The sequence below is a fragment of the Sciurus vulgaris genome, assembly GCF_902686455.1.
Source record: "Sciurus vulgaris genome assembly, chromosome: X".
Classification (NCBI taxonomy): Eukaryota; Metazoa; Chordata; class Mammalia; order Rodentia; family Sciuridae; genus Sciurus; species Sciurus vulgaris.
Window position 1 is genome coordinate 137,422,616 of NC_136471.1, and position 26,341 is coordinate 137,448,956.

At 63.1% G+C, this 26,341-nt stretch overlaps 2 protein-coding genes across 6 annotated transcripts in view; both read left to right on the forward strand.

Annotated features, from left to right (window-relative positions):
- Positions 1 to 62: 62 nt before the first annotated feature.
- ASMTL (acetylserotonin O-methyltransferase like) lies at positions 63 to 20,617 on the forward strand. Of its 2 annotated transcripts, XM_079124988.1 has the most exons (13): positions 63 to 182; positions 3,970 to 4,221; positions 5,598 to 5,645; positions 7,698 to 7,762; positions 8,448 to 8,509; positions 9,230 to 9,338; positions 10,267 to 10,684; positions 10,956 to 11,118; positions 15,376 to 15,560; positions 16,701 to 16,815; positions 17,347 to 17,490; positions 18,736 to 18,858; positions 20,285 to 20,617. In XM_079124988.1, the coding sequence occupies exons 1-13, from the start codon at positions 90 to 92 to the stop codon at positions 20,503 to 20,505; spliced, it is 1,998 nt and encodes a 665-aa protein (XP_078981114.1). In that variant the 5' UTR covers positions 63 to 89; the 3' UTR covers positions 20,506 to 20,617. The 2 variants fall into 2 exon arrangements, with proteins under 2 accessions (XP_078981114.1, XP_078981115.1); XM_079124989.1 differs by lacking the exon at positions 3,970 to 4,221.
- Positions 20,618 to 23,721: 3,104 nt separating this feature from the next.
- The window catches only part of SLC25A6 (solute carrier family 25 member 6), a 248,017-nt gene continuing 245,397 nt past the window's right edge, over positions 23,722 to 26,341 (forward strand). For all 4 annotated transcript variants that reach the window (XM_079125017.1, XM_079125014.1, XM_079125016.1 and 1 more), the window contains exons 1-4: positions 23,722 to 23,954; positions 24,685 to 25,171; positions 25,429 to 25,569; positions 25,852 to 26,024. In XM_079125017.1, coding sequence (XP_078981143.1) covers positions 23,844 to 23,954; positions 24,685 to 25,171; positions 25,429 to 25,569; positions 25,852 to 26,009 — 897 coding nt within the window. In that variant the 5' untranslated portion in view covers positions 23,722 to 23,843 and the 3' untranslated portion in view covers positions 26,010 to 26,024. The remainder of the gene's footprint in view (positions 23,955 to 24,684; positions 25,172 to 25,428; positions 25,570 to 25,851; positions 26,025 to 26,341) is intronic.

The window sequence follows — 26,341 nt, forward strand, 5'->3', positions numbered from 1 at the left end:
GTCTCGGGGGCGGGGCTCCGGCGGCCGCTTCCTCTGTAGCGGCGGCTGGCGGTGGCGGGTCGGGGTCGCGGTCGGGGTCCGGCGGAGCCATGGTGCTGTGCCCGGTGATCGGGAAGCTGCTGCACAAGCGCGTGGTGCTGGCCAGCGCCTCCCCGCGCCGCCAGGAGATCCTCAGCAACGCGGTGAGCGGCCGCCGGCGGCGGGGTGCGGGGCAGGGCCGTGACCTGGGGTCCTCGGGGCCCCGGCCAGTGCCGCCGGCGGCCCAGCGACGGAGGACAGGGGCGGGTGCTGGGCCCGGAGGACACCCTAATAACCGGCCCTACTGACCAGGGACCCAGTGACCAGAAGCGAGGGTCCAGTGACTGGGTGGGGGCGACCCAATGACCAGGGGACCCAGTGACCAGAAGTGAAGGTCCAGTGACTGGGTGGGGGCGACCCAGTGACCAGGGGACCCAGTGACCAGAAGCGAGGGTCCAATGACTGGGTGGGGGCGACCCAATAACCAGGGGACCCAGTGACCAGAAGTGAAGGTCCAGTGACTGGGGGTGACCTAATGACCAGAGGACCCTGGTGACCATAAGTGAGGGTCCAGTGACTGGGTGGGGGCGACCCAATGACCAGGGGACCCAGTGACCAGAAGTGAAGGTCCAGTGACTGGGTGGGGGCGACCCAATGACCAGGGGACCCAGTGACCAGAAGTGAAGGTCCAGTGACTGGGGGTGACCTAATGACCAGAGGACCCTAGTGACCAGAAGTGAAGGTCCAGTGACTGGGTGGGGGCGACCCAATGACCAGGGGACCCAGTGACCAGAAGTGAATGTCCAGTGACTGGGGGTGACCTAATGACCAGAGGACCCTAGTGACCAGAAGTGAGGGTCCAGTGACTGGGTGGGGGCGACTCAATGACCAGGGGACCCTGGTGACCAGAAGCGAGGGTCCAATGACTGGGTGGGGGCGACCCAATGACCAGGGGACCCAGTGACCAGAAGTGAAGGTCCAGTGACTGGGTGGGGGTTACCTAGTGACCATAAGTGAGGGTCCAGTGACTGGGGGTGACCTAATGACCAGAGGACCCTAGTGACCAGAAGTGAGGGTCCTGGAGTTTGGGTGGGGGTGACCTAATGACCAGGGGACCCCAGTGACCAGAAGCAAGGGTCCAGTGACTGGGTGGAGGTGACCTAATGACCAGGGGACCCCAGTGACCAGAAGTGAGGGTCCAGTGACTGGGTGGGGGTGACCTAATGACCAGGGGACCCTAGTGACCAGAAGCAAGGGTCCAGTGACTGGGTGAGGGTGGCCTAATGACCAGGGTCCCCAGTAAAGGTCCAGCGACTGGCTGTGGTGACCTGTGATGGGGTCAAGGAGGAGGGTCGGCAGCATTTGGGGCGGGGGCTCAGCAGGGGTGGGGGACCTAAGGAGCGGTCACAGGCCATCCTAGGAAGTCCCTCCTGACCAGGGATGGGGTTCCCAGTGATAGCGGCCAGGGCCTCCTAGGAGTGGCCCATGCCTGGGGGACCATGGTGCCTGGGGCGGGGTCTTGGTGACAGAGGTGGGATCTGCGTAACCGATGAGGGTGGGGACCTGGCCGCGTGGGGTGCAACCTAGTGACGGGGCCCTAATGCACAGGGACCCCAGCTGCAGGGGACGGGGGTCCTGGAGACCAGGGCTGGTCCTGGCAGGTCAGGGGTAGTGACGGGGGAGGTTCTGGCGGGGGAGGCTGGTCCCCTGGGGGCGGTGGTCCTGGTAACTGCGGGGACCTGGCGACTGGGGTCCTTGTGGCTAGGGAGGCTGCGGGGGATCCCGGAGACCCTGGGCAGGGCAGCCGGGGAGAGGGGCGCTCTGTGCGGCGTGGGGAGGGGACCTGGGGACGGGGTGGCCCCTGTGGGGAGGGTGTGGAACCCTGAGGCCTGGGAGGGAGGGTCCACAGGTCCTAGGGAAAGGACCAAGTGGTCCAGAGCGTGGGGTGTGCAGCTCTGGGTCGGGGCCTACTGGACCTAGTGGCCTACTGACCTGTGGGCGGGCCCGGGGCTGCCTGCCTGGGTGTCCTGGGGCGTGTGGGGAGCAGAGGTGGGGGCTCAGTCTGGGGTCGCTGGAGCAGGAGCCAGTGCAGAGGGAGAAGGCCCTGGCCGGGTGCTGGGGCAGAGGGGTGGGTAGACGAGGGGCCAGGGGTGTCCATAGGTCCAGCCACAGGGCCAGCGGAGGGCACAGAGGGAGGTTTGGGAGAAATGATGGGAGGGACGGGTGGGGCAGGGAACCCCAGGGGGAGTTTGCCACCCCTGTTAAGGTCTAGGCTCTGCCCCACTAAGCCGGGTTGTTCCCCAGTAGCCTCTTACGGGTCCCTTGCATGGGGACCTGGCGAGAGCCACCATCAGCGGCCATCACTTCTGTCCACCTCCTGGGTGGGATATCATGAGTTCATTGACCTTAGCGCACTCGGGAAGCTGCTGACCCTCTGCAGCTGCGACCCCAAAGTCCCGATCAATACCGCCCTGTGGCCTCTGTGGAGACGGCTCCTGCAGCTCTTGGGAGAGGCTGAGGCAGGAGGATGGCAGCTTGGAGGCCGGCCTCAGGCGAGGCCCTAAGCCACTCAGTGAGACCCTGTCTCCAAATGAAGCATAAGAAGGGCTGGGATGTGGCTCGGTGGGGAAGCACCCCTGGGTTCAACCCTGGTACCTCAAAATAAAATCAGTGAAGTGCTAGTATAGCTTGGAATAGAGAACCGGCCGTATCTGTAGGGTCCTGTCCCTTACCTTCCTAGTTAACACAGCGCCATCGTTAGGGAGAAACGGATGCCGTTTTCCCGTTATCGTGGGTTGTAACGTAACCGGACGGTATCCTGTGGAACGTGGACTCGTATTACGTTCTTCTGGAACACAGAATGACTGTAGCAAGAGAGCTGTTGACGGTTTACTGTGGCCACTGTGTATTCACTGTTAAAATAGCTTGATCTGCATCTCAGATGTCGAATTCACGGGGTTCAGCTGTTACTGTGTTACAGCGTCCTGTAGCTTAGAAGTAGGGTAGTGCCACTCGATACAGAACTAGTGACTCGTCTGTGATGATGGGCTTCTGCGTCGTCACTGTTATAAATAATACAGGCTTTTTTTTTTTTTTTTTTTTTTGAGTACTGGGGACTGAACCCAGGGGCCCCACATGCTAGGCAAGAGCCTTACCACGGAGCTGCATTATTATTATTATTATTATCATTATTATTATTATTATTATTTTGGTACCAGAAATTGAACCCAGGGGTACTTAAGCACTGAGCCACATCCCCGGCCCTTTCAACTTTTTTTTTATTTTGAGACAGGGTCTCGCTAAGTTGCTTAGGGCCTTGCTGCGTTGCTGAGGCTGGCCTCCAACTTGTGATCCTCCTGCCTCAGCCTGGAGAGCCACTGGGATTACAGGCTTGCACCCACTGGGCCCCAGCCATTCTTAAAATCATTTTTGAGACAGAGTTTTACCATGTCATGGAGGCTGGCCTCCCACTTGCCATCCTCCTGCCTCAGCCTCCCCAGTAGCTGGCGTCCACTGCCCCTCCCACCTTGGTACGGTCATTTCAGACGAAGAACTGACGTCGTGTGTCCCCTTGCCAGGCCTCACCCTGTCAAGTACTGCTGCATTTACGTAATAGCCTCCCTGAGGATAGAGCGGGAATAGGGCTGGCCTGTCGCTCCTAGGCATGATGGTGTCCAGTGCAGGTCACTGTGGTGCTGGCCTTTAGGATCAGAAGTAGCGTGGCTGATGTGTGACCGTGACAGTTCTCCATCCGGGCTGGGCCCGAGCCCCCGGCGGCCAGCCTCTTCCAGCAGGTCCGGCTCCCTGGGCAGCTGGGGGGCTCAGTGAGGCCTCAGGGTCGGACAGGCGCCAGGGAGGGCGGAGCGTAGGAAGGGGGTGTCCTCTCCGATCACATCTGGCCCTGCCCCTGGCTGCCCCCTGAGCCGCCCTACGGCCCTCCGTCTGTTCCAGGGTCTCCGGTTCGAGGTGGTCCCGTCCAGGTTTAAAGAGACGCTCAGTAAAGCCGCGTTCCCCAGCCCTTTCGCCTACGCCATGGAGACGGCCAAGCAGAAGGCCCTGGAGGTGGCGCAGAGGATGCACCAGGCAAGCGGTCCCGCGCGTGTCCAGACCCTAGGCTGGGGGACAGGGCCAGGCGCGGGGTGCCCACAGCTCGCCGGTCACCGACTGGAATGCCCCAGGCCGCTGCCGTTCACGCGGCGTGGGGTTAGTTTCGCTGCTCATTAGCGTGGCAGGACGCTCGCCATTTGGGTCCACCGCCCTTCTCTGTGAGGCGTTGAACTCCAGGGCACGCGACCCCTGAGCCCCCTCCCCAGCCCTATTTTGCATTTTTAGAGACAGGGTCTCACTGAGTTGCTTAGGGCCTCACTTTGGCTGAGGCTGGCTTTGAACTCGCCGTCCTCCTGCCTCAGCCTCCCCAGCCCCCGGGATGACAGAGGTGCGCCACGCGCCGGGCGCATTCTGGGCACTGAAGCTAGAGGATCAACACAGTGTCTCCGCTGCGGAGTGTTTCGGTGTAACTCTGTCATAATCAGGACCGCAGGGCGGCTCGATGTCTGCAGTCCTGGAACGAGCCGAGTGTCACAGCCAGCGCAGGGCCGTCCCCTCAGGATAGGAACACAGGTGGTCTCCGGTGGCCGTGAGGCGCAGCGTGACGCTGTTCCAGCTTGAACGTTTAAACACGGGATCCACAAGCGCGGCTGGCGGTGTGTGCGCGACGTCAGTGCGGCGTTGCGGGCAAGAGGGGCACTGCAGGCTGGCGGAGGTGTCGCGTGCCGCCTGGTAGTGAAAGATGGGCATCCAGGACGCAGGGCTGCGTGGCTCACCCGGGCGCGGCGGGGGACGTGCTCTGCTATTTGACACGGCACCGTCCATCTCGATGGGTCTTCGAGCTGGACTGCAGCCTCTTCTGGGCCCCGGCCGCGGTGCCCTGCGCTGGTCCGTGCGCTACGCCGCCACCTGCGCACCGTCGCGCCCTTGCGTTCGGGTCTTGCCTCCCCGCGGCAGCGGCAGCGGCAGCATGGCTCCTGGGCTCCTGTCCCAGCGCGGGGCTCCACTGCGGAGGACTGGGCGAGCCCATCCCAGCCGGCCGCCTTGTGGACAGGGGAGGTGGCTGTCACTCTGGCCGCGCGGGGTTAAGCCCAAGCCCAGCCGAGGTGCGCGCGAGCTGCGCTGGCTCTTGGGGTTTCACCTTGGCGTTGTCTCTCCCCGCGAGCCCCGTCCTCGGGTTGCACCGAGTGGCCCGGAAACCGTTAGGTCTTGGGACCTGGTAGTTCAGGGACAGCTGGACCCCAAAGCAGAGCCGTCTGCACCCGTGCCCTCCCCAGTAAAGGAGGCTGTGCAGAGCAGGCGGTTCCGGCCAGTCCAGTGGCCCCAGTCAGGTGCTCCGGAGGCCGCCAGGGCGGCCTGCCCCTGCTCACAGGCCCAGCGCACCCCGCAGCCCTGCAGGGGAACCACGCTGGGGACAACCCCGCGCCGGCAGGTCAGCTGCGCACCAGGGACGCTGCTCCACGCCCACGAGTGAGAGGGTGGCCCCAGGACACCGTGGGAGCGCCGCCTAACCCGAGTCTGCTTGCTCGCAGAAGGACCTGCGGACACCCGACGTGGTCATCGGGGCGGACACTATTGTGGTGAGTCACCTCCAGCTGGGTCGGGTTGGCAGAGCCGGCGAGTCTGGTGTTTTGGATCTCAGGCGCGGGGGGCCAGCCGCCTGGAGAAGCGGTGCCTGCGCTGCGTGGTTGGGGCACGCGCGCAAATCCGGGCGGCCGGGGCAGCGCCACCACCAGGGGGCTGCAGGCTGCGGGCAGCTGCTCTCGGTTCTGAGCTGGGTGGGACAGGGCCGCTGCCTGGAAGCCTGAGCTACAGTCCAGTCGGCTCCTGCCTGTCCCGGCTGCTGCTCCCGTTCCCGCTTGTAGATGGCCATCCGCCCACCTCCACCTGGTCTTCACCCTGCCTGTCCTGTGTGTCCGTCTCCACCCATCCCTCTTACAGGGCCACAGCTCGTAAGGACTTAAGAGCGTTTTAACTCAGACTTCCACGCTATGGGGGGATTGTGCAATTTCCAATCCCCCATGTGACTGTGTGTGCAGATGGGTCTTTACAGAGGTGACTGAGGTGCGGTGAGGTCCCCAGGGTGGCCCTGACCCCAGGACCTTGGGACATGCCTGTGTGTGGAGAGGGGTCTTTACAGAGGTGACTGAGGTGCAGTGAGGTCCCTAGGGTGGCCCTGGCCCCAGGACCTTGGGACATGCCTGTGTGTGCAGATGGGTCTTTACAGAGGTGACTGAGGTGCAGTGAGGTCCCCAGGGTGGCCCTGGCCCCAGGACCTTGGGACATGCCTGTGTGTGGAGATGGGTCTTTACAGAGGTGACAGAGGTGCAGTGAGGTCCCCAGGGTGGCCCTGGCCCCAGGACCTTGGGACATGCCTGTGTGTGGAGATGGGTCTTTACAGAGGTGACGGAGGTGCAGTGAGGTCCCCAGGGTGGCCCTGACCCCACAGAACTGGGGTCCTGGTAGAAGAGGAGGTGAGGACACAGACGCACACAGAGGGACGACCCTGTGAGGACCCAGATGCTGTCTTCAGACAGCATCTGCAAGCCCAGGAGGGAGGTCTGGGGAAGAGCCAGCCTCGGGCCTGCAGCCTCCAAGGCTGGGAGGGAGAGAGCTCCGTTGCTTAATCCTCCCAGGCTGTGGGGCTTGGCTGCCTGGGCAGGCTGATTCATCCACTGGTGGCCATATACACAGAAGAAGAATAGAAAACAGGTGTTGACCCAGATGTTCTCGGCATTACCATATTATCACAGTAACCAAAAGGTAGACAGAAGCTGAGTGTGTCTCTGTGGAGGACGGGATGGACAGAATGTGGTCCATCCACATAGTGGAATACTACTCAGCCATGAAAAAGGATGGAGCTCTGACCCATGGTACAGTGTGGGTGAACTTGAAGACATGATGAAGCCAGACGCTCAGGAGGACTCTTAGTGTGAGATCCCATTCAGGTGGACACGGAGGAAGGCAAATGCAGGGACACAGTGGGTTCCTGGTTGCTGGGGCAGTGGAGGGGCCCAGGGAGGGGTGATGGCTTCTTAGGGATGAGGTCTCCTTTTTCAATTTAGTGAAGAGGTTGGAGCCCCAGACCTCACACATGCTCGACCACTGGGCTACATCCCCAGCCCTCTTTAAATTTCATTTTGAAAGAGGTGCCCTTAACTTCTGAGGCTGGCCTTGAACCTGCAGTCCTCTGGCCTGGGCCTCCTGAGTCGCTGGATTACAGGTGCGGGCCACCCCGCCTGCCGGGGGTTTTCTCTGAGGTGATGAGCATGGGAGGAGAGGGACGGGTGGCCACCCAGCGTGCTGACCCTGCTGGACTGCTGAACCGTCACTCTGCACTGGCGAATCCAGCGTGTGCCGGTTTCACTTCAATTAAAAAAAAAACAGTGAGCCGGGTGCGGTGGCGCAGGCCTGCAGCCTAAGCTGCTAGGAGGCCGAAGCAGGAGGCTAGCAGGTCCAAGGCCAGCCTGGGCAACAAGCAAGACCGCCTCCAAGGAACCCAGAGCCCCGGGGCGGACGCTCGCCTCCCGCGCCCGAAGCACCGCTTCCACCCCCAGCGCACAATTCAAAGGGTCGGGGAGCGTCCGAGACCCTGCCGGGCTGGGCCGTGAGCCTCGCTCCCTCTCTCGCAGGCCGTGGAGGGGCAGGTTCTGGAGAAGCCCGTGGACAAGCAGGACGCCTACGACATGCTTTCAAGGTGGGCGGCGATCCGCGTCGGGCCAGGCGGCTGCAGCCCGGGCAGAGCAACCCCAGGAGGGGCGCACGGGGTGGGGACCCTGGGTCAGCACAGGGAGGTCAGAGCCGCAGCCCCCAGCCCGGGAGAAGACGAGGTCGGAGCCGGAGGCGGCACTGTGGGCCTTCACCTCGAGTCCCTCGGGCCTTGGGGTTTTAGCTCGGCGCCCTTCCCCCGCCGTGCGCTCGAATCCGGCCTCGCGAATCCCGGGCCGCGGGACGCGTCCCTCGGGTCTGGGCGGCTGTGCTAGGCGGCTCTGCGCCCAGCGTCCACTCCGGTGCTGGGGGAGCGACGTGGTCCCTCTGGGATTCCCGGGCACTGCTCGCCAGGCATCCCGCACCCTCTGCTGACCTCGGGGTCTCCTGCAGGACACCCTGGGCCTGACCCACAGGGCAGCGCCCCATTCTGAGCCCAGGGCAGCGAAGGTGCGCTGAGCCAGGCCCCGCTGAGCGCGTCCAGGACTGAGTCCCTGGTCCCCCGTGGCCCCCTTGGGGGTTGGAGATCCCTCCGTCCACCAGCGACGCCCACCCGGAAGTCCTGCCGTCCGCGTTCCCTAGGGACCCTGTGGCTGGACCATGGGGGAGCCTGGTCGCTGCCCCTGGGTTGCCAAGTGCAGGGCGGCGGTGACTGGGTGGCGTCTGTCTCGCAGGTTGAGTGGGAAAGAGCACAGCGTGTTCACGGGGGTCGCCATCGTGAGCTGCACCTGCACAGGTAACGCGGCTGCGCACCTCCCCAGGGGCTGGAGGGGCGGGGCTCCCGCACGCTGCACCCCCGGAAGTGAGGACCCCACCCCTCTGCCTGGAAAAGACTTCCTGTTGGGAAATGTGGGGTTTGCTCTGTGCAGTGTCCTGCCCCCTCCACGGGCTCCAGGGGGCTCCTTCCCGCCTCTCCAGCTCCTGGGCTCCAGGCGGCCCTGGCCTGGTGGCCCCAGCCCTCCAGCCTCTGCCTCCGTCTCCATGTGGCTCCTCCTCTGTGTCTGTGTCTCCTCTTCTGTCTCTTGTGAGGACACGGCCATGGCCTCAGGGCCACCTGACCAGGAGGAGCTCCTCTCAGGGTCCTGCACTCGCTGCCTCTGCAGAGACCTGTGTCCACACCAGGTCCCTTGGTAAACCTGGAGAGCTGGGGTCTCCCACAGACCCCTCAGTTCCCAGCACACTGCGCTCTGGACATTTCTGCCCATAGCCCAAGGCCTTATGACGACCCCAGCAGTTCCCGTCTGACAGTTTCCACAGGACATCCAAGGCCGCGCCTGCCGGTGCTTTGTCTCCGTGCTGACCTGTCCTCTGATTGTGACCCCCTCGTCCTTCTTCTTGCCTGTCCCGGCCGATCCTCTCCCCTGGGAACAGCAGCACCGAGCTGCACGCTCAGACCAGGGGACCCCCGCGCACCCTGGCCGGGGTGACCCTGACCAGGCGGCTCTGGTCCTTGCAGACCATGTGCTGGAGACGCAGGTGTCCGAGTTCTACGAGGAGACGAGGGTGAAGTTCTCGGAGCTGTCGGAGGAGCTGCTGTGGGACTACATCCACAGCGGGGAGCCCATGTGAGTTCCGCAGAGGGGCCGCTGCGCAGAGCCCCACGGGCCAGGCTGCGGAGGTCCCTGGCGGGGAAGCAGAGTCAGCCTCTCCTGAGTGACCAGCTGCCCCCTGGAAGACCATCCAGTGCGAAGCTCCTCACTCAGAACTGCATTTCGCAGGCACAGCGTGGGAGGCCCAGGCAGGAGGATGCGACCGCAGTGCAGCCTCAGCTCCTTAGCAAGACCCTGTCTCAAAATAAAGCATTAAAGGAAGTGGGCTAGGATGTGACCCTGGGGTAGTGGACCCGGGTTCCACCCCAGCACCACCATAACTAAATAAGTGAATTAACCAATAAAAACGCACCCAGGACACGTGACTAAAGAGGCTGACCCTTCCCAGCCTGCAGCAGCAGAAACCCTGTGTTCTCGCCGGTGGGGGACCACCTCGTACCACTGTTGTGTGACACACGGAATCATAAAATACCGTGTACAATTTAGGGTGCACGGCGGTCAGCGGAACGTGAAGTGATTGGTACACGTTGACCTCTCGGCGGAGGTCAAAGATCCAAAATTGATCCATCTTGAGCAGGAGGCGATTGCACTCACTTATCTTTGGTACCAGGGATTGAACCCAGGGGTGCCCAACCACTGAGCCACATCCCCAGCCCTTTTTATTGTTTTAGTTTGAGAAAGGGCCTCACGAAGTTGCTGAGGCTGGCCTCTATCTTGAGAACCTCCTGCCTGAGCCTCCGGCCGTGCAGGGATTACAGGCGCGCGCCAGGACCGCGGGCAGGACCTTGGCCAGGAGGTTAATTCCTCGGTGGAAAGTGCCGGGGGCGGGACGGCCTGGTGCTCCGATCTTGTCTCACTGGCGGTGCCCGCGGTCTGCTGGGGTCGCGGGGCCCCACCCGGGTCTGACGCTCCTCTCCGCGCATGCGCGGCTGCTCTGGCGCAGGGACAAGGCCGGCGGCTACGGCATCCAGGCGCTGGGCGGCATGCTGGTGGAGTACGTCCGCGGGGACTTCCTCAACGTGGTGGGCTTTCCGCTCAACCGCTTCTGCAAGAAGCTGGCCGAGCTGTACTGCCCACCCCGCGGCCAGGACGTGCGGAGGGCCCACCACGACTCCATCCCGGCCGTGGACAGCTTCGAGACCCTGCGTGACCAGGACGGGGGTGGCCCTGAGCCCGCGCCGAGCGACGTGGGCCCTGGCGCTGGCCCTGCCTCGGCGGGCAGCCTGAGGGGCCTGTCGGAGGCGGACGGGGACCCACTCGCCCCGGGCTCCAGCGAGGCCAGTTGTAATGGGCAAGTGGAGCGCCAGTCCCCGTTCCCGGCTGGCCTTCTGGACCTGATCGACGGCTTCAAAGCTTCCAAGGTACCTGCGTGCGCGCCCCGGTCAGCTCCACGCACGGTCGCTCTAAGGTCCTGGGGTCGGGGCTGCTGCGATCACCGTGCGTCCCACTGACTTCTCCTGGGGGCCCGCTCGGCACCACATCCACTGGTGCGCGCCAGCCACCTCTCCCCGTGGCACTGGCTGAGTGGAGCGGTGGTCAAGTTAAGCGCAGCGTCCACCTCCACCTTGGGACCTCAGGAGGAAGGCGTGCTGGCCAGTCGGCGCTGCCCCAACGTGCCCGTTTGCCCAACAGGCCCTGTTCACAGCCTGCAAGCTGAGGCTGTTCGATGTGCTGAGAGACGGGGCGCACCGGAATGCCACGGACGTGGCTCGCCAGGTGGACGCTGCTGTCTGTGGAACCAGGAGGCTGCTGGACGTCTGTGTGGGCCTGGGCTTGCTGCAGAGGACAGCGCAAGGTGCTGACACTCGGGGCCTACGGGGACCCTCGCCAGTGCAAGCATGGGTGGCCTCCAGGTGGACACGGAGCGGGGAGGGGTTGGGGAGAGGGACTGGGGCGGGGGAGGGGGCGGGAACGGAGCCTTCGCTCAGTGGACAGATGACACCAGGAGTGGCCGCTGGGAGAGGGGAGGGACTGACCAGTAGGAGACAGACACACAGTCACATGCTGGTCAGATTCTGGGACAGACTGACCAGGGAGACAGACAGACACACTGCCAGCCAGGATCCCAGGAGGGACTGACCAGGAGGAGACAGACACACAGGCTGGTGTATTTGCTTGTTAGTGCAGATGGGGGATGGTGGACACACAGGTGTAGACTGTAGAGAAGGGCTGAGGGATAGGCTGGCTGGTGGGTGGATGGATGATTAGACAAGAGGAAGGATGGATGGATGGATAACACCTCTTGGCAAGGCAGTGTTTCTGTCTCTGCACTGTGGGCAGCTGGGGCTGGAGGGTCCTTGTGCTGGGCTGTGCTGTGCACTGCAGGCTGTGGAGCAGCCTCTCTGTGCTCCTCACACCAGATACAGAAGCATTCACTCCTCTTGTTGAGAAAATGAGAAATAACTCCAGACCTCGCCAAGTGCTCCCCTAGGGGGAATCACTGGATTGATAGCCAGGGCCATAGATGAATGGTAGGTACGGAGCTAGATATAAACGGAGGGATGGCTGGGTGAACGGATTCAGTACTATGTTTACTGAACTGAACAAAAGCGTTCGCGTGGTCTCAGAGCTGAGGGCACGTGGACAGTACCGTACCTGCCCTGGGAAGGTAAGGGCTATAGAAGCCCCCAGGCGTGTGAGGCCCACCACCTGGTGGAGCGTCATCTCCTCAGTTAAAGCAACGCTGGATGGTGTCTGCAGAGCGCCTGCAGGGCAACACCAGACGGTTCTTCAAGGCCCGGGATTGTATCTGGCGCCATGACCACCCAGGGCATGGAGGAGAACAGATTGGAGGCTGTGCATGCCAGGCTCTGCCTGCCAGTCACAGCTGTCGAGACCTGAGTCTGGACAGTGCTGTGCCTGTGACCTGCTCAGAGCAGTTTACTAGGATCAGATAGACGGTGCTGTTTTCAGAGCAGTTTGCTGTGATCAGATAGACGATGCTGGTTTTCAGAGCAGTTTGCTGTGATCAGATGGACGATGCTGGTTTTCAGAGCAGTTTGCCGTGATCAGATGGACGATGCTGTTTTCAGAGCAGTTTGCCGTGATCAGATAGACGGTGCTGTTTTTCAGAGCAGTTTGCCGTGATCAGATAGACGATGCTGTTTTTCAGAGCAGTTTGCTATGATCAGATAGACGGTGCTGTTTTCAGAGCAGTTTGCTGTGGTCAGATAGACGATGCTGGTTTTCAGAGCAGTTTGCTGTGATCAGATAGACGGTGCTGTTTTCAGAGCAGTTTGCTGTGGTCAGATAGACGGTGCTGGTTTTCAGAGCAGTTTGCTGTGATCAGATAGACGGTGCTGGTTTTCAGAGCAGTTTGCTGTGATCAGATAGACGGTGCTGTTTTCAGAGCAGTTTGCTGTGATCAGATAGACGGTGCTGTTTTCAGAGCAGTTTGCCGTGATCAGATAGACGATGCTGGTTTTCAGAGCAGTTTGCCGTGATCAGATAGACGATGCTGGTTTTCAGAGCAGTTTGCCGTGATCAGATAGACGATGCTGGTTTTCAGAGCAGTTTGCCGTGATCAGATAGACGATGCTGGTTTTCAGAGCAGTTTGCCGTGATCAGATAGACGATGCTGTTTTCAGAGCAGTTTGCCGTGATCAGATAGACGATGCTGGTTTTCAGAGCAGTTTGCCGTGATCAGATAGACGATGCTGGTTTTCAGAGCAGTTTGCCGTGATCAGATAGACGATGCTGGTTTTCAGAGCAGTTTGCCGTGATCAGATAGACGATGCTGGTTTTCAGAGCAGTTTGCCGTGATCAGATAGACGGTGCTGGTTTTCAGAGCAGTTTGCCGTGATCAGATAGACGGTGCTGGTTTTCAGAGCAGTTTGCCGTGATCAGATAGACGGTGCTGGTTTTCAGAGCAGTTTGCCGTGATCAGATAGACGACGCTGGTTTTCAGAGCAGTTTGCCGTGATCAGATAGACGGTGCTGGTTTCAGAGCAGTTTGCCGTGATCAGATAGACGATGCTGTTTTCAGAGCAGTTTGTTATGAACAGATAGATGATGCTGGTTTTTAGAGCAGTTTGCCGTGATCAGATAGACGATGCTGTTTTCAGAGCAGTTTGTTATGAACAGATAGATGATGCTGGTTTTCAGAGCAGTTTGCTGTGATCAGATAGACGGTGCTGGTTTTCAGAGCAGTTTGCTGTGATCAGATGGACGATGCTGGTTTTCAGAGCAGTTTGCTGTGATCAGATAGATGATGCTGGTTTTCAGAGCAGTTTGCTGTGATCAGATGGACGATGCTGGTTTTCAGAGCAGTTTGCTGTGATCAGATAGATGATGCTGGTTTTCAGAGCAGTTTGCTGTGATCAGATGGACGATGCTGGTTTTCAGAGCAGTTTGCTATGATCAGATAGACGGTGCTGTTTTCAGAGCAGTTTGCTGTGATCAGATAGATGATGCTGGTTTTCAGAGCAGTTTGCTGTGATCAGATGGACGATGCTGGTTTTCAGAGCAGTTTGCTATGATCAGATAGACGGTGCTGTTTTCAGAGCAGTTTGCCGTGATCAGATAGACGATGCTGGTTTTCAGAGCAGTTTGCCGTGATCAGATAGACGATGCTGGTTTTCAGAGCAGTTTGCCGTGATCAGATAGACGGTGCTGGTTTTCAGAGCAGTTTGCCGTGATCAGATAGACGGTGCTGGTTTTCAGAGCAGTTTGCCGTGATCAGATAGACGACGCTGGTTTCAGAGCAGTTTGCTGTGATCAGATAGACGGTGCTGGTTTTCAGAGCAGTTTGCTATGATCAGATAGACGGTGCTGGTTTTCAGAGCAGTTTGCTATGATCAGATAGACGGTGCTGGTTTTCAGAGCAGTTTGCTGTGATCAGATAGACGGTGCTGTTTTCAGAGCAGTTTGCTGTGATCAGATAGACGGTGCTGTTTTCAGAGCAGTTTGCCGTGATCAGATAGACGATGCTGGTTTTCAGAGCAGTTTGCCGTGATCAGATAGACGATGCTGGTTTTCAGAGCAGTTTGCCGTGATCAGATAGACGATGCTGGTTTTCAGAGCAGTTTGCCGTGATCAGATAGACGATGCTGGTTTTCAGAGCAGTTTGCCGTGATCAGATAGACGATGCTGTTTTCAGAGCAGTTTGCCGTGATCAGATAGACGATGCTGGTTTTCAGAGCAGTTTGCCGTGATCAGATAGACGATGCTGGTTTTCAGAGCAGTTTGCCGTGATCAGATAGACGATGCTGGTTTTCAGAGCAGTTTGCCGTGATCAGATAGACGATGCTGGTTTTCCGAGCAGTTTGCCGTGATCAGATAGACGATGCTGGTTTTCAGAGCAGTTTGCCGTGATCAGATAGACGGTGCTGGTTTTCAGAGCAGTTTGCCGTGATCAGATAGACGGTGCTGGTTTTCAGAGCAGTTTGCCGTGATCAGATAGACGACGCTGGTTTTCAGAGCAGTTTGCCGTGATCAGATAGACGGTGCTGGTTTCAGAGCAGTTTGCCGTGATCAGATAGACGATGCTGTTTTCAGAGCAGTTTGTTATGAACAGATAGATGATGCTGGTTTTTAGAGCAGTTTGCCGTGATCAGATAGACGATGCTGTTTTCAGAGCAGTTTGTTATGAACAGATAGATGATGCTGGTTTTCAGAGCAGTTTGCTGTGATCAGATAGACGGTGCTGGTTTTCAGAGCAGTTTGCTGTGATCAGATGGACGATGCTGGTTTTCAGAGCAGTTTGCTGTGATCAGATAGATGATGCTGGTTTTCAGAGCAGTTTGCTGTGATCAGATGGACGATGCTGGTTTTCAGAGCAGTTTGCTGTGATCAGATAGATGATGCTGGTTTTCAGAGCAGTTTGCTGTGATCAGATGGACGATGCTGGTTTTCAGAGCAGTTTGCTATGATCAGATAGACGGTGCTGTTTTCAGAGCAGTTTGCTGTGATCAGATAGATGATGCTGGTTTTCAGAGCAGTTTGCTGTGATCAGATCGACGATGCTGGTTTTCAGGTTTCCCATGCGTAGGCGGCTCTGCTGGCAGGGTCTTGGGCGTTCTCCGTAGGCAACGGAGGCCGCCCTGTCGCCTAGGTTACAGCAACACGGAGCTGGCAGACCGGTACCTGGTGTCGGACGGCGAGTGTTCTCTGCACAGCTTCGTCGTGCACAGCAATGACCACACCTGGCCCCTGTTCACCCGCCTGGAGCAGGCCGTGCGGGAGGGACCACAGCAGCACCGCGGGGCTTCTGAGGAGGAAGCCGGGGATCCGACCCAGGTAGTGCGTGCAGAGTCCCTCCCACCTGCCGGCATTCGCCAGGACGGGGGCACCTCGAGGGGTCTGTCTCTCGCCCGAGGGATACTGGTGCCATGTGGAAGCCACACAGCAGCTGCTTCCTGACATTAAACGGCCAGCGAAGGCCACAGATGGCCAGGCTGGGGTTGGGGCAGTCACAGCCGGGCACTGGGGTGGTTGTGGTCAGTCAGCGGACTTCTCGAGACGCCGCAGGGGCACACTGGCCTCTTCCTGCCTCTCACGCCCTGTGTCCGCCAGCTTTCTGTGGCTGTTCCAAAATGCCCGGGATGATCCAACTATAACAAAAAAGGGTCGGTGATTTGGGCAGTGTCCGTCGTGGCCGCTGTTTCTGGCCTGTGGTGAGGCAGGACCTGAAGGCAGGGAGCAGGGGCCGAGGAGGCCACTCACCTCAGGACGTGAAGTCGGGAGAGGAAGAGAGGCGGGTCCCAGGCCGGCTGTGGCCCCGCAGGCCGCCCGGTCCCGCTTCCAGATCCTGCCTGCTCTGTCCGTCCTACCCAGAGGCTGTGCGGGGCTGGACCGTGCTCCTGGCTGGACGATGCCCCCACGTCCAGCAGCGTCTGAGTCTCCTGTGAGGGAGGTTCTGCGATGGCCTGGAATCCTTGCCCGTCTCTTCCTCCCTTTTCTTTTTCTTCCGTTTCTTGCGGCGCTGGGCCAGGTGGGGGACCCAGCCCTTCTTATTTTATGCTTTGTTTTATTTTTTGGCACAAGGATGGAACCCAGGGCGCCTCACCACAGAGTCATGTCCCAGCCCTCTTTATATCTTATTTAGAGACAGGGTCTCACTGAGCAGCTGAGGCTGGCCTCCACCTTGCCATCCTCCTGCCTCAGCCTCCAGAGCCACTGGGATCCAGGCCTGTGCCCCTGCATCCGGCAGCCCTTTGCACGTCTCAGGGTCCCACGAGTTGTGCAGGCTGGCCTCAGCTGGAGATCCTCCTGCCTGCGTGTCCTGGGCAGCTGGGATGACCGGCGTGGCCGCCACACCCAGCCCGGCCCCGTGCAGCTGCTGGGCTTCCCCAAGCTCCCTGCCTGGGCCACAGCGGTGGCCCCATGGCATGTGGAGGCCCGAGTCCGCAGCACCTCTCAGGCTGCATTCTTCCCTAGGCCTGCTGCCAGGACAAGCCGATGGAGGCCACGCACGGCCTGGCCACGCTGACCGCCCGTCGCCTGGCCTCGGCCTTCGACCTGACCCGCTTCCCCTCCGCCTGCCAGCTTGGAGGTGGGTGACTCCCGCTCGCTGAGGAGACTCGCACTCGGGCCTCTCTTCACGAGCCACAGAGGGACCCCAACTGGGTCAGGGTGGCCCTGGGCCTGCAGCAGGGCCGCAGGCTTAGGAGGTCCCTAGGGGAGGCCCAGGCAGACGCCACGCCCCTCGGCAGGTCTGGTGCTGTCCCGTTGCCCTACTTCAGTCCAGCCCGCCTTTGCCCTGGAAGTGAACGAGCGGCAGCAGCGTCCCCAGAGCGTTCAGGCCCAGGGAATGGGGGCCGCCCTGCCTCCCCATGCTCTGCACCCGGCTCCTCCTGGGGGACAGGGGCTGCCGTGGCACCGGCCGTCTCATCGCCCAGCCCGTTACCTGCTCTCAGCCAGCGCCTCTGTGACGCCAGCCGGGTCCCTGTGCTGGGCTTATTTCCTGCCATAGGCCCGAGCGCCCTGGGCTCGCACGTGCTGTGGTCTCACCCCAGTGCCCGGGGCAGCCTCTGCAGGCTCCCCAGGGCCACGAGGGCCGCAGCGCATCTTTGCTCTCGCGCAGGCTGCACGGGCGCCCTGCCCTGGGTGCTGGCCCGCGAGTCCCCGTGGCTGAAGGTCACCGTGTTCGACTGCCCCGAGGTCCTCCAGCAGGTCTCCCGCCTCCAGCCCCAGGGTGGACAGACGGCCCCGGTCAGCCTGGTGCCAGGTAAGCATTCTGTGTCTGCCCTCAGCCTCGCACCTCCTGCGTGGAGACCACAGGTGTGAGCTGACGCCTGTGTCTGTTCCCGGGGGGCCACGGCCTTCGCGTGAGGTGGGGTGCAGAAGGACCGAGATGGACGTCTGCAGGTGTCCACTGAGACCCCCAGGAGAAGTGACGGGAAAGCCCCAGGTTAGACTGCAGGCAGCACTTCCGGTGCACTGGGCATGTTGCTCTGGACCGGAGGATCTGAGGCCCTGGGCATTGGTTCCCTCCCATGGCATCTGTGGGAGGCTGACACGCTGAGGCCTCAGGGTTCCTGGCCCCAAAACTTCTCGATACTTTAGTAACTGAAAAAGGAGAAGGGAAGTAACCCCAGACCCCACCTGGACACTTCACGGTGGTCTGTCCTGCCTGCCTTTCGCTCCACGCTGACTCGCGGTTTCCGTGGCTCCTGCCTTGGCCTCAAGCCCGTGGGCTGCTTCCCGTCCCTTCCTGACAAAGCAGTTAGGAGCAAGGAACAGAGAGGTTCCTGAGTCCACAGCTGGGGACCAGCGCCCGGTGTGCCGGGCTCCCGGGCTGCCTGGGCAAAGCCCCAAAACCAGGAACCTTAAGAACAAGACAGACTCGAAGACCAAGGGCCTTGTCCTCCCCCAGCCTGGAGGGCGGAGGCCGGGTCAGGGTCACAGGGCTGAGCCCCTCCTGGGCTCCAGGAGGCTCCTTCCTGCCTCTCCAGCTCCTGGGCTCCAGGCGGCCCTGGGCTGGTGGCCCCAGCCCTCCAGCCTCTGCCTCCGTCTCCACGTGGCTCCTCCTCTGTGTCTGTGTCTCCTCTTCTGTCTCTTGTGAGGACACGGCCATGGCCTCAGGGCCACCTGACCAGGAGGGGCTCCTCTCAGGACCTGCACTCGCTGCCTCTGCAGAGACCCCGTGTCCAGTCAGCATGTCTAGGGGGCACACACTGGCCACTCCCAAGCCTGGTTTTCTTGGAGGCCTGAGTCAGGACACGCCGCCCCAGCAAAGCCCACCCACCCGCTGGTTATAAAAGGCCAGAAGCCAAGGCCGCGTCCGCAGGGACTCTTTCCTGCAGGTGACGTCATGTCCAGGAGGGGGACAGACTCCCCTGCACCCTGGCCTGATTCCACTCGGCTGCAGCTCCGTGATACCCAGACCATCGGCCTGGACCCCGTGCCCCTCGCACAGGCCGCAGCCTCCCTGGCGGCCGGCGGCCTCAGCTGCCTCTTGCTTCCCCTCCAGGTGACCCGTGCAGGGACGCCCTCCCCGCCGCAGACCTCTACATCCTGCCCCGCCTGCCGCCCGAGTGGCCCGACGACAGGGTCCACCGGCTGCTGAGGAGGGTCGCGGCGTCCTGCCGGCCAGGTGAGAGTGGGGCTCTTCCTTTCCCACCCAGACGTTTGCAGTTGAGAAAGAAAAAGAAAAATCACAGGAACGGTGCGTCTCTGGCAGCGGCCGCCCGCGCCTGGTCCAGGACCCTGGCGACGAGGTCTGGGGTCCCGGTCCAGCCCTGCCCTCCCTGGCCAGGGGAGACAATCACCAGAAGCCCGGGATGCTGCCTTGTCTGCCGGCTCTGCCTCGCCCGCCGTGACCCTGTGTCCCTGGCCGGGCCGCGGCCGCTGCCTCCGGCCATCCCGCAGTCTGGGGGACCCGCCTCCGGGCTGAGGCACCCAGGCGGCCCCTGCAGGTGCGCGCAGCAGAGGCGCTCCTGGGTCTGTCCAGCCGGACCCCTGTCGCGGCCGCCGGGTCCCCCGTGGCTGCTGCCAGGACCCGGCTCTGTGCCCCACCGTGGGCGCCGCCTGCTGCCCCGGGCTGGGAGAGGCCACTGAGCTCGCGGTCTGGCTCTCCCTCCCCAGGACAGGGACGGGCCGCCGCGCCCAGGCCCGTCCCCAGGCGTCCCGCCCACCCGCGGTCCCACCCCTCGCGCACCGGCGGACCCTCCGCCGCACCCGCGCAGGGAGGCCGACCCCCACCTGAGGCCTCCCGCTCACGCAGCCTGCTCCCGGCCCTCCCTCCTGTCCACACTGGCTGTCCAGTGTTTCCCTCTGCCCGCGCCCACCCCTCCCGTGCCCAGCGGTCACGCCCCTGCCGCTCCCCGATCCCTCCGCGTCTCCCTCCGCGCCGCCTTCCGCAGGCGCCGTGCGTCTGCCGTCCTGCAGCCACCTACCGTACGCCTGTCCTCCCGCGGGCACCCGCCCTCTGCCTGTGTCCGTCCACCTACCTGCCTGCCTGCATTCTGTCCAGATCTGCCACCTGTCCCTCTGTCACCTCATCTGTCCGTTATCTGCGCAGCCCCGGCCCATCCCTACCCCGTGTCGGTCACCTGTCCATCAGTCGTTGTCCCGTCCTCCATCACTCATCCAGTCCATCTGTCCATCATCTCGCCTTCCATCCCATCTGTCACCTGCACAGCCTCTCACCTGTCACCTGTCCATCATGTACCTACCACCTGTCCGTCATGTGCCTGTCCATCCATCATGTCTTCTGCCTGCCTGCCTAGTCCTCCGTCTCCATCATCTCCCTATCATCCGTCAGTGCTATCACCTATCATCTACCTGTCCTGCCCATCTGCCCATCTGTCCACCTTGCCACCTACCTGTCATCTGCCTCCATCGCCTTTCGCGGCCCGTCATCTGCCTGCCACCCCCAGCCGCCATCTGTCCACCCTCCCTCTCCCCGACCTCGGCCTCTGTCCTGTCGCCCTGTCCTGCCGGCCCTGGCGCCCTTCGCTCTGCCCCTCACGCGGGTCCCTGAGGTCGGTCCGTGACTCCAGCTCTGCCTCTCCCCACAGGAGGCGGCCTCCTGCTGGCGGAAGTCGCCCTGGACGAGGGGCAGGGACCGGCCCGGTGTGGCCTGAGGCACAGGCTGGACCTGCTGGTGCGGACGCCGGGCAGGGACTGGAGCCTGGGCGAGTGCCGGCGCCTGCTGGCGCAGCACGGCTTCCCGGACGTGCGGGTGGCGCCCGTCGGGGACATCCCGGGCGCCGTGCTGGGCATCCGCGCCGGCCCCTGACGCCCCGCGCGGCCTTCGTGTGGACGTCGCCGTCCCCAGCACCGGTCTTGCGGCTGCGCGCCCCGGGGGCGGTGGCGTCCAGGGTGTAGGAGAGAATAAAGCGGCCGTCCGACCTCAAGCTCTGCTCTGAGCCTCCGCCGCGCCCCGGCCGCCCCGCTCTTGGAGGGTCTGACCCCGCTGTTCACGGGGACCTGCAAGCAGGCGGTGGCCGGCTTGGCGAGGTGCTGACCCTGAGAAGCAGCTGGGGTCGGGGTGGAGCGCTCCCCCAGCCCTGCACCCGGCCCCACGGGGACAACCGCATCCAGGGCGAGCAGCCGAACAGCTGGAGCTCGGGTGCAAGCTCCCGGCCGGCCTGGCTCTGGGACCCTCGCCCCTTCCCTGGGCTGCCCCGTGTCCACCACCTGGGCTGGGTCTGTCCCCAGCCAGGGCCTTCTCTCAGGGGCACCCCACCCGCCTCCAGCAGGGCCTGTCCCGCAAGGGCGGTGCGCACTCCCACGTCCCCTGGGTGCCGGTGGCTCCTCTTCCAGCCGCCTGGAGGCCCGCAGGGCTGGCAGGGCGCGGGAGCCTGCGGCCATTTCTGCAGAGCGCTCTGCTTGTGCTTCAGCCCCCTGACCTTCAGGGTACCCGGCCCTTTCCCACCAGGGCAGGGGTCGCAGAGCGGGAGGACGAAGTTACTAGAATCGCAAACGCCCCAGCGCGGGGTTGCAGCCAGCCCGGTGCCTCAGGAAGGTCCCCCTCCCAGACGGCAGGCTTCCTGCACGGCTTGGGGCAGCCTGCGGCCGTTCCCAGGAACTTGGTGTCTTAGCCCTGAGACGAGGAGGCACCGGCCGCCACCGTCCTGGGTTGAACCGCCCCAGCTTGTTAGAGGCATGACTTATAAAGTGCGCGCGCACTGGCGAAGCCTGCGCGGTCACGTGGTGCATGTGCTGACCCAGGACGCCCCGCTGAACCCGCTCCTCTTGAAACCTTTCCAACGCCTGACGGAGGCCTGGCTTTGAAGACTCGGTCTCTTCAGGACGGCCAGCCCTGCAGGAGTTTCCAGGGGCTGCAGAGCAGGCTGACCACCTCCGTCCCCGTCCCCTGCAAAGGCCGCTCCAGGCGGTGGGGATGCAGGTCAGAGAGGAGGGATGGAGGCTGACCTGGTGCCCTCGGTGGGAACATCCAGGGGTGGCAGCCCTGTCCAGGGGACACCAGTGCCCCACGCCGTGCTGGCCGCCGGGATTGCCTGAGGCTTGGGAGTGGCCACCGCATCCCCGCACGTGGACCCAGAGAGCCGCCTCCCCGGAGTCCAGAGGGCGTTTCTAGGGGTGCCTTTCTGCAGGGAGCCCCCCTAGGACGCCGGACCCCATCACCCACTTTCCCTTGACTTCCCTTGCTGTTGGGGATGGACCCAGGGTGGCCACCACGGAGCTGCGCCCAGCCCTGGCTCTCCCAGAAGACCCCAGCTTCCCTCCAGGTTCACTCACCGGCTCCTGAGCACACCGGCCTCTCTGGAGGCAGACTGAACAGGCCCGCAGAGGAGAGGCCTGGGACTGGTGGAGTCTCAGGTGGGATGTGGGCTGGACACCCACTGAACCCTTGCCCTCCACCTTTCCCATCCCCAGGACCCTCCCCGTGTCCCTGCTGCCCCGAGGCAGCCCTTGTGCGCACAGGGGTTAGCGGCTCACACAGCACAGAAGCAGGAAGGCCACATTCCAGGTGTCTGGCCTGGCCGATACCAACCAGATGGATCTAGATCTGGAGGCTGCTGGCCAGAGGATTCCTGGCCACTGACAGCGGTCCTGGCGTCCCTCCCAACGCAGGCAGACCAATTCTGTAACGTTAAGCTAACTGTGGGCGAGGCACTTGCTCATCTGAGACTCCCTGGCCTTCCACCCCTCTGCTCAGAGCCCCCAGAGGGAGCCTGGCCAATGCAGGGGGACCAGCTCCTCCCTGTCCATCCCGCACGCCAGACTCCATGCACAGCAAACTCCCAAGGCCAGGCCAGATGTCCACCCAGTACAGGCCCCAGCCTCAAGGACCTCCCAGAACCTGCTGTTCCTCAGAGGTCAAGCCAGGACCAAGGAGGGCGTTCACACCGACGCTGCGGTGGAGGGTGCGCCAGGTGTTCACCCATCCGTGGCCGAGCTTTACCTCCTGGGGGTGGGTGACAAGTGACCCAAGAAAGAAGGAGGGAGAGAGGACTAAAAAGAAGAAGGAAGACAGGAAGGTAGATGGAAAAAGGAAGAAAAAAGGGCATCAGAGGAAGATCAGGGCAGAGAGGAAGGAAAAGGTCAGGGGAGAAACAGGGCAGGGCGGGTGGCAGAGAAGCGAGGCCGGGGCCGGGGTGCAGCCCTGGTGGAGCGCCTGCCTCACGCACGAGGCCTGAGCTCCAGGGAGGGAAGAAAGGCAGGCAGGCAGGCAGGATGGATGGATGGAGTCCGGGATGGATGGATGGATGGATGGATGGAGTCCGGGAGAGGCCTCCAAACCCTTGGGCTTCCCGGAGGCGCCCAGCGCAGTGCAGCTCCTGCAATGCGTAGGGGACAGGCGTCTCCCTCCCAGAGCGCACGGCTGAGCAGCTCTGGGGTTGCTAAGAGGACGAGGTGGGAAAACTCCGCCCCATCGCTGCGCATGGCCTAGCAGGAGCACGTGGATGCCGAGGGCATCAGGGCTGAACCACCCTGAGCGTCCCAGGGTCAAAGGTCAGGTAGGGTTTGCAGGACCTGCAGGTGGTCTCAGGAAGGGGTCGGTGGTTAGGCACCCACGGAGAGGTGCTGGGTCGGGGCACCACGTGTCGTACGCTCAGGCCTCGAGAGAAGCGGGGACACGCCTCAGGGGGGAGGACTGGGCCTCACGGCCGGACTCCCAGCTGCACAGCCCGCAGGGAAACCAAGCATCCGGGCCTGCGCCTTCGACCTTCTCAAGGTCACAACCGGCCGCAGAGCCCCCGGCCCGCCAGGCGCAGAGGCGTGGCCGGGGCTCCCGACGTGCCTCGGGGCGGGGGCGAGCTGCGCAGCCAATGGGCGCGGGGCCAGGGGCGCGGGGCGGGGCGGGGCTCCCGGCAGCCCGCGGGAGCTCGGCGCGCGTGCGGGGGCCGGACGGAGGTGGGCGGTGTAGCCAATGGGCGCGGCGCCCGGGCCGCGGGGCGGGGCGCGAGCGGACGGCTCAGCCAATGAGCGCGGCGCGCGGGCTGCGGGGCGGAGCGTGGGCGGGGCGTCGGCGCCTTAGCGGCTGCGCGCTGGCCACCCCGTCCTTTCGGTCCCGGTGGCGGCAGGGCTGCGCTAGCGGCGGCCTCCCTCCAGCTCTCGGTGCCCGCGCTCCGGCTCTCCGCCCGCTCCGCTGCCCGCCGCGCCACCATGACGGAACAGGCCATCTCCTTCGCCAAGGACTTCCTGGCCGGGGGCATCGCCGCCGCCATCTCCAAGACGGCCGTGGCCCCGATTGAGCGGGTCAAGCTGCTGCTGCAGGTGGGCGCGCGCGGCCGGCCGGGACGGGAGACCGGGACGCGGGCAGCCGGGCTGGGCTATGCTGGGCTCCAGGGGCCGCGTGCACCCGGCCGGCGGGCAGCCGGGCGCCGGAAGTGGGAGGCCGCGGACGCTTTGTCCGCGCTGCGCTGACTTCCGGGGGCTCGGTCACGTGGGCGCTGCCGCATTTCAGGGGCGGGGACGTCTGCGCCTGCGCGTTGGGCCCAGTGCCCTGGGGGCTGCGGCGCCGCTTGGGAGGCGCATGCGCGCCGGCCGGGCTGCGCGGACCGGCCTAGTGCCTGTGACCTTGAGTGGGTCACCCGGGTCGGGCGAACTGGCACAGTCGCCTTGGGCTGCCTCCACGTTGCACCTTTCTGCGCGACCCTTTCCGTTGTCAGTGCCCACGGGTCAGCACCCCCCCGGTTGCAGGTGTCCCGCTGATGCCCCGTAATAACGGCACACCCGCGTAGTTGTAAGCTAGGTTGAGCCTGTGCAGCCATTCAGAGCCTTGTATTAAGCATCGCAGTAATTGACAGCATCGTTGCCAGGACCCTGGGCTATGTTTAAAGGCTCCCGTAGCAGCTGCCGTAATAAGCACTTTGCGTTTAAGGACGGGTGGGTCAGGGTGAAGGCCTCTGAGCTCGCTTGAAGGGACACATGCTGTGAGCGCTGGTGCACTTGAGCAGGTGGGCCAGGCCCTCACCCCCAGCCGCCCACCTGTCCCTCCCTGCAGGTGCAACATGCCAGCAAGCAGATCACGGCCGACAAGCAGTACAAAGGCATCGTGGACTGCATCGTCCGCATCCCCAAGGAGCAGGGCGTCCTGTCCTTCTGGAGGGGCAACCTGGCCAACGTCATCCGCTACTTCCCCACGCAAGCGCTGAACTTCGCCTTCAAGGATAAGTACAAGCAGGTGTTTCTGGGGGGCGTGGACAAGCACACCCAGTTCTGGAGGTACTTCGCTGGCAACCTGGCCTCCGGGGGCGCGGCCGGGGCCACCTCCCTCTGCTTCGTCTACCCGCTGGATTTCGCCAGGACCCGCCTGGCGGCGGATGTGGGCAAGTCGGGCACAGAGCGTGAGTTCAAGGGTCTGGGCGACTGCCTGGTAAAGATCACCAAGTCGGACGGCTTGCGCGGCCTGTACCAGGGCTTCAGCGTGTCCGTGCAGGGCATCATCATCTACCGGGCCGCCTACTTCGGGGTGTACGACACGGCCAAGGGTGAGTGCGCGCGGCCCACCCTGGAGACCTCCCCTCACCTCCTAACGCCCGTCCGAGGCCCTGGGGTCAGGAGTGGGAGCGTGGGGGACGGGCTGCAGTGGCGGCTCCTGGGCCTGCCGTCCTCCTCCACCCCTGCAGAGAGGCCTGCCCTGGTCCTGGCCTCCAGCCCCTGGGGTCCCTGACCCTGAGTGACCCTGTGTTGGCTTGAGTGCCGCGAAGGTCTGCGGGCTCTGGGGCTGACCTGGCGCTGTCCACAGTCATGCTGCCCGACCCCAAGAACACGCACATCGTGGTCAGCTGGATGATCGCGCAGACCGTCACGGCCGTGGCCGGCGTGGTCTCCTACCCCTTCGACACGGTGCGCAGGCGCATGATGATGCAGTCGGGGCGCAAAGGAGGTACCTGGCCTGGGCCTAGGGGGTCGGGGGGCGGGGCAACGGGCCGTGCGGGGTGGCCGCGTCTGGGGGACGCAGCCTGTGAAGGCACCTCCCAGCGTCCAGGCCCTCGGTCCTGGTGAGCAGGGGCTCTGGGTCTGTGTGTGGACACTGCTGACCCTGCAGCGGGCAGCGCTGGGCACCCGGAGTCCTCCTTGTCTCTGGTCGGGGCGGGCTATGGGCAGAGGTCCGGGGGCGGGTGGCACCGGCCCAATCCCTGGTGACCGCCCTCGCCGCCCCCCGCAGCCGACATCATGTACTCGGGCACGGTGGACTGCTGGAGGAAGATCTTCAAGGACGAGGGCGGCAAGGCCTTCTTCAAGGGCGCCTGGTCCAACGTGCTGCGGGGCATGGGCGGGGCCTTCGTGCTGGTGCTGTACGACGAGCTGAAGAAGGTCATCTAGGCCCCGGGCGCGGCCCAGGGACCAGGGGACAAGGGGCGGAGCGCCCCCTACCGCTGCGGACCACGGACCTTCCGGGATTCCAGTCTCGTCCTGGCCAGAGGGTGTCCACAAGGCTGGGGGCTCTGCCGGGTGCTCCTTAGGGTCCCCTGGGGACCACGGATCCCCCTCCACGGGCGCTTTTGGGGTCGAGACGTCACGCGGGTCCAGGGCCTGGCATGGGCCGCCAGGCAGACCTAGAGTCCAGAGACCCAGGACCGCCTTGTGTTGAGTATTTATTTACGCCAGAGAATCATGTCTGCATTTGTACCTAAGCACTAGCTCCTCGCCCACAG